The sequence below is a fragment of the Medicago sativa genome, chromosome 7 (genome assembly GCF_051527215.1).
Source record: "Medicago sativa cultivar Bolivia chromosome 7, Bolivia_mono, whole genome shotgun sequence".
NCBI classification, from domain to species: Eukaryota; Viridiplantae; Streptophyta; class Magnoliopsida; order Fabales; family Fabaceae; genus Medicago; species Medicago sativa.
The window spans coordinates 33,778,827-33,792,029 of NC_140755.1; the positions used below are offsets into that span (position 1 = coordinate 33,778,827).

The 13,203-nt window shown below is 33.9% G+C and overlaps 1 protein-coding gene and 2 pseudogenes across 1 annotated transcript; 2 read left to right on the plus strand and 1 right to left on the minus strand.

Annotated features, from left to right (window-relative positions):
* The first annotated feature begins 135 nt into the window (after positions 1 to 135).
* On the plus strand, positions 136 to 4,530 carry LOC146905796 (FBD-associated F-box protein At5g56370-like). The gene is made up of 4 exons (XM_085726371.1): positions 136 to 952; positions 1,039 to 1,179; positions 1,263 to 1,544; positions 4,307 to 4,530. Exons 1-3 carry the CDS (start codon positions 218 to 220, stop codon positions 1,533 to 1,535), a joined length of 1,149 nt encoding a protein of 382 aa, XP_085582497.1. The 5' UTR covers positions 136 to 217; the 3' UTR covers positions 1,536 to 1,544; positions 4,307 to 4,530.
* Positions 4,531 to 6,894: 2,364 nt separating this feature from the next.
* Positions 6,895 to 11,368, minus strand: LOC146905797 (uncharacterized; annotated as a pseudogene).
* A 232-nt stretch (positions 11,369 to 11,600) lies between these two features.
* LOC146905798 (uncharacterized) lies at positions 11,601 to 13,176 on the plus strand (annotated as a pseudogene).
* The last annotated feature ends 27 nt before the right edge of the window (positions 13,177 to 13,203 follow it).

Here is a 13,203-nt window from a genome sequence, read left to right on the forward strand (position 1 = left end):
TCAATAAATGATGTATATAATCTATATTAAAGTCTACATACATCATTTATTGAATGAATTTAAAATGTTTATTTTTGCTTATAATAGTGACCGGAGGATGTATTTGCTACTCACCATATGGAAATATTCATTGATCGTGTATGTTTATGTTGTAAATCAGTGCACGCCTCTCATCCTCCTCACGCTGAAACCCTATCTTTCATTCTCACCATCTGAAATGTCCTCCCCACGTTCAATTTCAACTGTAGACAGAATCAGCGCCCTTCCGGATTCCGTTATCATCCACATCCTCTCTTTTCTCCCTACCAAACTATCTGCCGCAACAAGCATCCTCTCCAAAAGATGGAATCCACTATGGCTCTCAGTTCCCACCCTTGATTTCGACGACCATGACTTTGCAGATTTCGCTACTTTCCGACATTTTGTTTATTATGCCATGCTCGCCCGTGACCCCACCTTGCCCCTTCGATCTTTCCGCCTCAAATGTGGTGCCTCTAGGGGATGGGACCCACTGGATATCAATCGATTGGTTCGCGCTGCTGTGCAAAGAGGAACTCAGAATTTCATCCTGGATTTGAGTAAAACTGTTAGAGCATTGCAAAACGAAAACAAATTAGGTCCTACAGTTTCCACAATTTTCAATTCTAGAAACCTTGTGGTTCTTAAGTTGAAAACATTACTAGTGAATGTTCTTCCTCAAATCGATTTTCCCCTACTCAAAACTCTCCATTTGAAAAAGGTTGCGATTCTAAAAGATTTTGATAAGCTTATCGAGGGGTGTCCCGTTCTAGAGGAGTTGGAAATAACTTCTTTACTATGTATGCATTTGAAAGATGGTATTGGAGAGTTTAAACACTTGCCCAATTTGGTCAGAGCAAACATTTCTGAATTTGTTTCACGAAATATTCAATTTGCTTGGATTTGCAATGCAAAGTTTTTGCGTTTAGAAGTGGTATGACTATCACTACTCATCACTAGCTAGAGTTACATTAAGTTGAAGCTTATTTCTAATGTTTCTCTTTGTAACCCATGCAACAGCGTAGCGAGCATCAAGTTCACACTTTTCATAACTTAACTCACATGGAGCTTATATTCAAATCAAATTGGCGTACCAAATGGAAGTGGTTGCTAGAAATGCTGAAGAATTGCCCTATACTTCAAAATCTTACCCTTCACAAGGTTGTATTTATGTCAATGATATTTTTTTGTAGCTCTACTTTCAACTAATTTAATTTTTTTTCTTTTTATGTGGATTTTGACAGCTTTATGAACATGGTATTGACGAGGATGATTGGAATGAACCACAAATTATTCCAAAATGTCTTTCCTCTCAACTAACAACATGCTCGCTTATAGATTACAAAGGCACGAAGTGTGAGCTTCAGTTTGCAGAGTATGTTTTGAAGAATGCCAACTTATTGCGCACAATGACCATTAGTGCCTATCCAGTGGATTTAACTTTAAGGCACCAAATGCTAATGGATTTATCTTTGTGTCCAAGGGGCTCTACTGCATGTAAACTTTCATTCATTTGATTGAAGAAGGTTAGGACACGTCTACTTTATTTCCTATTTTCTAATGTTAAATTAGATTCAAGATATGCAATAATACCAATGGATGGTTTGAAATACATGCACTTTGTTTCATTAGGTCTCTCTGTCATATTTTTAAATAGGTTTTATGATTCTGGCTCCTCCAAACATTTGTGAAACTTCCTTCCTTGCTGATAATTGTTTTTGTTCTTAGCTATATCCATGCTTATTACTGTCTGGCAGTTGTTCACTAAATACCTATATGATGCAGAACTTGAATCATCATTAATAAGTTCATATTGAAATTTGATTGCATGCATGTTGTTGAAGCTGTAAATATTAACATATAGTACAACAATGCATTAGGTAGTATTTTGAATAAGTGTAGGGAGCTTTTGTTAGCTAGTACCGACTTTCAGGTAAGTTTTATTAGGCGACTAGCCAATTGAGTTGCTCGTTCTCTAGTGAGGTCATCTTGATCTATTTCTAGTCCCTGTGTTCTCTATTGATACTATTATTATGAATGAAATGTATTATGGCTCTCTATGTCAAAAATAAATTTGTCAATTATGTCTTCTCTAATAGACTTAAAGGCGTAGATTGTGCACCTACATGAACAGCTAGTTCTATGACTCTATGCTAATGCTATAAAAGTAACTTTTTATCTTTTGGCATGATTAAGGTTTGCAATGGACAAATGTGTATTTTGGACTGATGACTTGACATGTTTATTTTGGACTTATGGAAACGAGTGACTGATATCATAGTTTGCAACTACGTAGACTAAGTAGTTGAATGTGAGTGTGCTTTCAATGGAAAATTGATAACGTGGTAATGGAAACCGTAAAATGAAGATAAGAAACTGTGTATTATTTGATGGAAAAGTGATGAGATCAAGGCTCTACAATTGTGGAAAATGGAAAAGAAAAGATAAACCAGAGTTCTAGAAATCAGGAACTATCTTTGATGCCTTTTTCCCACTATCCTTCCCTCCTACTTATAACAGATTATCGCTAGAAATCAGGAACTATCCTAACTGATTTTATTCCCTCCCCTTTCTTATATGCTTTCAGAAACTTCTAGAGAATGTGCACGTGAGACCAGCATTATGATTCAATGATTGGACCCTGTTTTATGCTTGTTGTACCCCATGCTCTATCACATGGTCTTATTTTGTTTTAAAGTTTGAGAGTCAAGTTCAATAGTGTGTTTTCGAATATCGGCCATGGAGGATATCGGTGGCGATTTTTGGGCTTGCCCCCATGGTAAATATCGGCTGATGTTCTAGGTTTTAATCCTCTATGACAGCACCACAAGGCAGGGCCGTCCCTGTGAAATTGGAGGCCCGGCTCTCTTATTATTAATAGGCCCCTAATTAATAGGCCCCTAAAAATACAATTTTTTAAAAGAAAAAATATATAATGTTTTATTTATTTATTTTTTTAGAATAACTATAATGTTTGTTGTTATAGCTTTGTGAAAGAAGTGAACTGAATTGGAAGGAGAAGAGAAAGTATTGATGACATAGAGACCTCAAATCCATTAAAATTATGCCCAAAAGGGATAAAAGAATAATACAATTAAAAAAATGACATTTGCCATAAATGGGAGTTGAACCGCAGACCAAAAGTAAAGCAGAACACCACCATAGTTTACCACTAGGCCACACCATTTGTTTTGTAAACATTTCTATGTTATGCCTATATATTAAAATTTCAATGCGTTATATTAAAAAAAAAATATTTTGGGCCCCAAAATTGGGGAGGCCCAGCTCTATAGAGCTGTTTGCACCTCCCCATGGCCGGCCCTGCCACAAGGCGGCCGATATGGTGGGATTTTGGCTCTCCGCCATGGTCCACCATCCACCATCGGCAACACTTGTTCAATATCAGTCTCATTAGTAGCATTTACTAGTGACCTGTCAAGTTTTGTTTAACTAGACGCATCAACTTGCTTAACTAATTTAATCAAGGACTACAACAGTTGAGGGTTGGTGTTGGATGACAATGAAATTTTCTTCTTTACTAGGCTTGTTTCGTTATTTCGATATACTAATATGACTTTTCTTCTTTTATTGACATTTTGTTTGATAAAATTTGTGTGCGATTGAGCTTTTGCTAGGCTTATGCTAGTATAGGGTATGGGATTCAGAATAAATGGGTAAGTTGCAGCATAATGAAATGCCTTTGTGCATGACTGGAAGTGACAACTTATAGAGGCAGAAACAAGAGGGAATTAATTTAATTTATGGGAGTTGTTAAATGCTATGAGCAGTGTGAATAAGGCCTATGCTAGAAATACATAAGTGTCTTGTAAAAGGACAGTTGCTGGGAAGCTGTGTGTGTGTTAGAAATGTTATCAAGCATGGTAGTTTTAGCTTCTGATGTGGTACTAGCAAACATTTTTCGTCAGAATGTTCTCTAAATCAAAATATATGAATTTTTTTGATCAAATGAGGCATTGCAATTTTCAACATTAAGTAACTTTCAGGAGAAATTAGGATCATTGAATGCTTTGCCGTAGAAAAAAGAATGTTTGACTATAGAAAAAGGAACAACAACTCAACGAAATAGCTATAGGGCAATGACTTGAAATTAAGTTATTCACAAGAGGAAAATTACAATATTTGGAACTGATTGTAGATGCAAGTGAGAACAAGAATGTCTTGATAACTGTTAATTGCGAGTTGATGATTGTGTTTTTAAATTTTTAGGAGGATAACTCGCTTTTGTTGATTTCTTAAGTTTATAAATGTTTTCACATCATTTATGCAGGTTGATGGTGAATTGGCAAGTGATGTGAAATTCAAGCAGAAGCTAAGGAGTCATCGACTTAATTATCGTTATGTTATGTTGTCGTGTTTGGCTGACTTTTGATATTTTTAGGTTTAAACTCACTTTTTACTCCCCCCTAAGAGCACCCACATCCATGCCACTCTACATGAGTGGTATAAATGGGCCCCACGTAATACTTTATATTACTTCACACTTTCCAATTATTTAAACCACTCAACTACATTTTCTAAATATCCATACCACTCTTACAAAACTTACAATGGGTCCCACTAATCTTACAATATATTTCAAATTATATTTTGCATTAATATATAAAATGTATAATCAATTGCATTAATATATAAAATGTATAATCAAAATATATAAAATGTATCTCACAATATACTCGAAATGAATTAAAATATCCAAAAAATCAATAAAATTAAATGAAAATATATTAAATAACGTACTACTTGACACAAATAAGTTATAAGAAAATACAATAAAAAACACATAAACGTTAAAATAAACTACTAGCACAAAATTTTAAAAAAAATACATAAACGTTAAAAAAAAAATACATGAACGTTTAAAATAATTTTTAGTTGTGGATATTCTCATGCCCAAAACGTTCCCATATATGTTCTATTAAGTCTTGTTGAAGTTGTCGATGAATTTGTTTATCGCGAACATTGTGTCTTCTACGCAAGAACTCTTGAAAATCATTATTAGAATCATCTGGTGGTGCAGTCGGGTCATTTCCTAGATGATCATAAGAATAATCAAAAGTTCCACCATATGTGCCACGTTCATCTTCAACAATCATGTTGTGTAATATGATGCACGTATCCATTATACGTTTTAGTGCATCCAAGTGCCAAGATCGAGCTGGGTTACGTATGATCGCAAATCGGGATTGGAGAACTCCAAACGCTCGTTCGATATCCTTTCGAGCGCCTTCTTGATGTTGGGCAAACAATTTTCTCTTATCCCCCTGTGGCATTGGGATGCTTTTCACAAATGTTGCCCATTCGGGATAAATGCCATCTGATAGTAATACCACATGTTGTATTCTGTACGATTAATTGAAAAGTGGACCTCAGGAGCTCGCCCCTGCATAACATTGTTGAAGACATCAGATTGGTTCAACACATTGATATCGTTATTTGAACCCGCTACCCCAAATAATGTGTGCCAAATCCATAAGTCTTGTGAAGCAACTGCTTCAAGCATAACAGTGGGTTTGCCATGATCACCTCGAACATATTGCCCTTTCCATGCAACTGGGCAATTTTTCCATTCCCAATGCATACAATCAATACTCCCTAGGATACCTGGAAAACCACGTGCCTCCCCCATCTGTAGTAGGCGTTCAATATCTTCGGTGGTTGGCTTTCTCAAGTATTGTGGCCCAAATACATTGATCACACCTCTTGTAAACTTATCAACACATTTTAGTGTCGTGGTTTCACCAATTCTCAAATATTCATCCACATTATCGGCAGATGCTCCATACGCCAACATACGAATAACGGCAGTGCATTTTTGTAGGGGTGAAATACTTGATCTACCAGTTGCGTCAAACCTCGGCTGAAAATATTCATCATGTTGACTAAGAGCTTCAACTATGCGAAGGAAGACATGTTTACGCATTCGGTACCTTCGACGAAACTGCTCATCCGTGTATACCGGAGCTTCTGAAAAATAATCATTGAATAACCGTGTATGTCCTTCTTCACGATTCCTCTCTATGTTCCTTCTTTGGCGTCTAGGCCTGCTTGAGCTTGCAAACTCTTCTTGCGGATTACTTTCAAAGTAAAGCCTCACAAGTTCTTCATCCATGCCATCATTCATATAATCCATGAACATTTTTGCAATATGAGATGGATTGGAAGGATCCATTTGAAGAGAAGTTTGATATTGAATGTGAATAAAAAGAAAAGTTAAGAATGTTTTTTTTTTTGTGAAGGGAATGAAGTTGGAAATGATTGTGAAGTTTGTGAATGAAAAAATGAAGTAGTTAAAACTAACTCTTTTTTTGAAGAAAGTTAAAACTAACTCTTATAACAAAGAAAAAAAAATGATAAAGGGAGTTAATATGTTGAAATAGTCCAACGGTCCTAATTTTAAATATGCAGCGGTAATAAAAAAAAATTTCACATACAAGTGCAACGGTAATATGAAGTAGTTGGTAACAATTATAATGGTAGATAAAATGTTCATTTATTGTTTGATTAATTTATAGAGAAAAATGCTTGAGAAAAAGAAAGAATTGGTCTAAAGATACGGTGGTAGAGTTTGGAAATGTAGCAAAGAAAAGACACCAACTATTATCTAATTATCCATGCCTTCCTGACACCAGTAGCTACACGTGAGCATAAATTGCCAAAAGACACCACCGATAATGGTGCTCTAAGTTTGCAAAAGTTGCAATTTTGGCCCCCTATTAAAAAAAATGGCAAAAGTGACCCCCATGTCTACCCCCTTTTGCAAAACGTCAATTTTGACTAAGTCAATGCCTGCGTGGCAGCTCACTTGACTGTGTGCCATGCCACGTGTGTAATTACTAATTTAATAAAATAAAAAAATGTCACGTAATCAATTAATCATTTATAAAATTAAATAAATGAAAAAAAAATTACAAAACCCATAAAATTCATAAATCTTCATCTTCTACACAAGCCCAGAAAATCATCTTCAACATCCACAAACTCATCTTCAAACAAACCCAAAAATTCATCTTCAACCACAAACAAAGCACTCTGGTTGAATTGAACAACAATGATTTCATCTAAACCTAATGAGTAAAATTATAAACAACAATAATAACATAAAGACAAAACCAAATCGATCGGAACAAAAACAAAAAGCGGAACAACAACAACTAAAACATGTTGACTCCCACAAGCTACAATCCCAAGCTTAATCTGCATAACTTCACTAGAGCAAGCACAAGAAACCCACACCCTAAAACAGATCCAATTCCAGAAACAAGCATCCCAACTCTCAAAGAGTATTGAACTGCGACGACGAGGTTTTCAGCGAGGTCGGTGGTGGGGATGCAGGACGGGTTTGTGTTGAGAGTGTTGAAGGGGTCGTTTGGGTTGAAGAAGAGGCCGATGAATATGCCGAGAGTGAAGAGGGAGTTTACGTTTGTGATTGCTGCTGTTATGTGCACATGACATTTCCTCTTCTTCTTCAATCCCTCATCTTAATTCATTCATTGTCTTTCCATTAACCCGTTAATTTTTCAATCCTTAATTAAACAAAGGGTTGTGTTAACCGGTGCCCCTGGGGCACTGGTTAAGGGAGCAAATATAGTACCTTTTGCATCGAAAACTGTGTAATCAATTTTTCAAAAGTCAAAAAATGATTTAAAGAAAGGGTGCAGCTTCAATGATTTGTGATTTTGTTGTGGGTTTGCAGCAGTTTCTGATGCCTAGTTTAACGGAAGGATTTAAAGAGGAAAGAAGGATTGGGAGAGAATAAGGGTGTGATATGTTTTGAGTTTGATAGAGGATGAAGTAGAGAGAGAGAAATTTAAGTGTTTGATTTGTAAGGGCTTGGTGAGCTTCTGGTTTTTAATTATGAAATGAGCTTCTGGGTTTGATGCCTTATGAAGATGATGATGATAATCCTCACACGTGCCTGCCCTTTTTTTTTGCCAATTTTTGTTTTTTTAATTAGTTAATTATACGCGTGGAATAAAAAAAATATTTTTTTTAAATAAATGTACAGGTGGCGTGCCACATATGGTTGACTTAGTCAAAATTGACGTTTTGCAAAAGGGGATAGACATGAGGGGTCACTTTTGCCATTTTTTTTAATAGGGGGCCAAAATTGCAACTTTTGCAAACTTAGAGGGCAAAAAGTGTGTTTAAGCCATATTTTTATTTGAGTTATTTTAGCATTGGATGTGATATTGAGCTTTAGGCTCTGTTTGGATTGATGGAACTGAGCGGAACGGAGCGGAATGGAATATAGCGGAACGGAACGGTTCCAATTTTTTTTTTTTTTTGACAAGAACAGAACGGTTCCATTGTTTGGGTATTTTATGAAGTGATGGAATAATGTTCCATTCCATTGATTGGAAAATAAATGGAATGGAACAAATTATGACTTTTTTATTCCATTTTTACCCTTATTTAAAAGGACTGTTATTATTTTTTTTTTTTTAGGGAAAAGAGACTATTATTATTATTATTATTATTATTATTATTATTATTATTATTATTATTATTATTATTATTATTATTATTATTATTATTATTATTATTATTATTATTAGTATTAGTATTATTATTAATATTATTATATAAAACATATTATTACTAAAATCTCATCACATTCTATTTTATAATATTTGAGAACTTGCAAAACAACAAGAGAACAAATTAAGATTATTACTTTTCTTTATAGAAAAATTAACATTGTTACTAAACGTGTATACACAGGTTTTTTTTGTTCTAATCAATAAAAGAAATTGAAATTCATTTCAAAAATTCAAGATGCATGTTTGACGAAGCATAGGTAGTTTAAAAGGAATATCGCTCGAAAACGGAATGATCATAAAGGGAATACACAATCAAAATAACATCAGCCCTCAACTAGAAAACAAACGTTTCAAATTAAAATATGTACAGTAAAATGTTTTAATTGAAAAAACTTCAAGTAGAGTGCATTTGAGAGCAATAACAAACAATGCAATGATAAAATGAAGAAGGGGTAAAAGGGTAATATTTGAGTTATAAATTCTCATTCCATTGCATACACCCTAAATTGGGTGGAATGAAAAATTGAAGGATTGAATGGTATGGGATGGAATGTGTTCCATTATGTACCACTCCATTCCATTCATTATTTGCAAATCCAAACAATGGAATATAACAACTTACCACTCCATTCCATCCCATTCCATCACTTACCACCAATCCAAACATAGCCTTAGATTCTATTTCTCTTGTTATTATATTCACACTTGACTAATTGATTTCTTTATATATAAATATAAACATATTTACAAACAAAATATAAAATATAAAAATAAAACTACAAATACTTTGGATATTCAGACCACAAATGTTAAATATTTCAAATACAAGTTTTGAATTTTGGATCATCATGGCTTTTTCGAAGCAACTCTTGCATGATACCACTTTAATTATGTATTGTAGTTTTTCCCATCTGGCTTACCATGCATTTGTCTTGAATCTTCATTAGTTACTATGGTTTGACTGGGATTCAAGTTACTATTCCTTTTTTTCATTAATCTTTAATGTGGATATTTACATTTCATACGGATTAAGGAGAAACGAAATTTGAGTATTTCAGTCATAGTGCTATTGATACAACGATATTCATTGCACAAACAATCTCTATATACATGTATTCTAAGCTGCATTTTGCTGATGTGTCCTTCTAAGAAAGCTCCCAATTTTTTTTTACTTTTGTTCTAAGATTGACACTTGCTCTAATGCATGCTCTCTTTTACATATTATTTTTTCAATATAATTTTTCATTCTAATTTTAAATTCCCATACAAGTTACGAATTAACTCTCTATTAAATTTACTCCTTCAAACAAAAACTCCCTATTAATTTGACTTTATGCATATTGCATAATTAATACATCATGGGTCTATTAGCTAGAAAAATAATCCATCGGTTACTTCTTTTTATTTTTTATGTTTGGAATCCTAAATGCCAGAAAAAAAAAAATTATAGTGCCGTATGACCCATTTTGGCAAAGACTATAAGGATTCCAACGTAATTGACACAATTGATTGAGCAATTGAAGAGATATTCGCTCATCTTTATAACGTCAATTTATCTTTTGATTTCAGTGTATATATAGTGTCCCTTTGGCAACAAAAAACCATATGTTGGGTTTTATTCTAGGTTTTCTTCCGGGGTGTTTGGCAATATTGGCATATATATTGTTCGGTTGATTTTCTCCATGATAGAATCAAAAGAAGAAGAAAAAAAGGTAGTACTATATAATTTGGATGTCTACTATGTATTTTTTTTTAAGCATGCTATGTATTTTTCTTTTTATAATAATCATAAGAAAAGTATTATTTTATTAAGATTTACTAACCTTTAGATCATTTTTTAAAAGTCAATATTGGGTGTTCCATGTAATTTTGTAGGTATTTTTATTTGAGTTTTTTTTTATTCTAAATTTACTTCTAAAAGATTTCAGCAAGAACCAACCGACCAAGACATGAAATTTGCATTTCCTCATTCAATTCATGGCTTTTATATAAAAGGTATTGTAATTTTTGAATTTTTTAATCGAGTCTTTTATATTTTGTTGACCATATGAAGATCAGTTGATTTTCCTTCTTAAAGCTTTCAACGGGAATTAGAAGAGAAAAAAGTGGAATTTCGTATGTTGATGACCAGTCTTCTAGGATGATGGGATAAATGTGCCTATGATGAAATGTGACATATCTTCTTTTTATTAAAAACAAAATGATGTATCACAAAACATATGCAGGGACGGATGCAAGCACAAGAGTGTGTAGGCTTGTGCCTGCACTAAATTTTGAGATTTTTTTTTTGTGGTAGAAATATAGTAATATATAGTTATAGTTGAAATGTTGATTATATGGCCCACACAAAAATACACAACACTTTTCTTTTGGCCCACACATAAACACAACATCACATACACAACCATTTCCAATTAAAAAATAAAAAAATAGTATAATTAAATAAAAGAAAGGAGTGGAAACGTGAGGGGTAAGACCCACATCCACACTTTATACAAACACACAGAACAAAACAAATTCAACAACCTCTTGTCTTCTCTCTCTCTCTCTCTCTCTCTCTCTCTCTCTCTCTCTCTCTCTCTCTCTCTCTCTCTCTCTCTCTCTCGTCATTTTTCAGCATTTTCTTGCCACCACCCTCCCTCACTCACAAATCCATTCTGAATCCGATTCCGCATCGTTTCCAATCTTATTGTGAAAAGAACACACTGATAACAGAGGACAACACCATCATACTTGCTGCACTCTGTTCCCTTCTTCAGTTTTCTACCACTGTTTTCTTCAACCTCCATAGTTAATCTTCTAATAGGTAAGCCCCCTTATTTTATATTTCGAATCTTATTCATTTGTAGTTTTTAATTTGTTTATTTCATTTATTGGTCTTGAATTTTTGTTTAATGGTGGAAATTCCATTGTTAGAGTTTGTTAGTATTTATTTGGGGTTATTCGTTATTGTACATGAGTTTGCTAAATGATCACAAAATTTTAATTGTGGTATTTTTATTTGATTTCTAGCACTAAGCAATGGAAACCACTCGTTCTATACTTGATGATCTAGGAGATTCCTTATTTGCTATTATGATTGATGAATCTCGAGATGTCGCAGTTATGGAGCAAATGGTTGTGGCTTTGCGCTATGTCAATAAGAAAGGGCAAGTTATTGAGTGTTTTCTTGGTCTTGTTCGTGTTACGGATACTAGTGCTTTATCATTGAAATCAGCTTTAGAGTCGGTGTTTGCAAAACATGGGCTGAGTTTGTCAAGAATACGTGGTCAAGGATATGATGGAGCAAGTAATATGCGAGGTGAATTCAATGGTCTCAAAAGCTTGATATTGAAGGAGAATTGTTCTGCATTCTATATTCATTGTTTTGCCCATCAACTCCAATTAGCTCTTGTATCATTAGCAGAGAAGAACACTGAAATTGCATCATTTTTTAATTTAGTTGGTAATTTATCTAATGTTGTTGGAGCAACATGTAAGCGTCGAGATGCTCTTCGTGAAAGTCAAGTTAAAAAGATGAAGGAAGCATTGCAAGAAGGAGAAATATCTAGTGGGAGTGGCTTGAATCAAGAAACTACAGTCAAGAAGGCGGGAGAAACTAGATGGAGCTCACATTAGGTACATTACTCAGTATTTTTTCTTTATACTCTTCTATGATTGATGTGCTTGAAATAATTGAGGAAGATGGAAAAAGCTCAGAGAAAAAGGGCGATGCAGTGCTCTTGTTGAAATATATGCAATCTTTTGAATTTGTTTTCATCTTGCACTTGATGAAAAAAGTTTTAGGGATTACTCATGAGTTATCTCAAGCATTACAAAGAAGTGATCAAGATATTGTAAATGCCATGAAATTAGTGAAAATGTCTAAATTAAAGTTACAAGCTATAAGGGATAATGGTTAGGACTCTTTGCTGAGTGATGTTTCATTATTTTGTGAACATCATGATGTTGTCATGCCAAATATGGATGATCCATTTCAATCTTATAAAAAGTCAAAGCGTAAATCAGAAAGAGTTTCTAATTTACATCATTTTCAAGTTAACTTTTTCTATCAAGTGATTGATTTGCAACTTCAAGAGTTGAATAATTGTTTTACTGAAGTGAATACCGAGTTGCTTCTTTGTGTAGCTTGTTTAAGTCCAAGAGATTCGTTTCTTGCATTTGATAAGGAGAAGTTGAATCGTTTAGCTCAATTTTATCCTTCAGAATTTTCTTGTGTTGAGTTGTTGGCAATAGATTCTCAACTTGAAAATTATTACTTGGATGTATGCTCTGATGATGCATTTTCAGAATTAGGAGGGATTGGTGATCTTTCCATAAAGCTAGTGGAGACAAGAAGACATATTGCTTACCCGTTGGTATATTTGCTTTTAGAGTTATCTTTGATATTACCTGTGGCAACTGCAATAGCTGAAAGGGCTTTCTCTGCTATGAATATTGTCAAGAATAGGATGCGAAATCGCAAGGGAGATGAATGGTTAAATAATTGTTTAGTTACTTATATAGATAGAGATACTTTTGTTGGTATTGATAATGAGAAAATCATTCAATGTTTCCAAAATATGGAGAAACGTAGAGGACAATTATGATGTATATTTATGCTATTAAAATTTAAAAATAATAT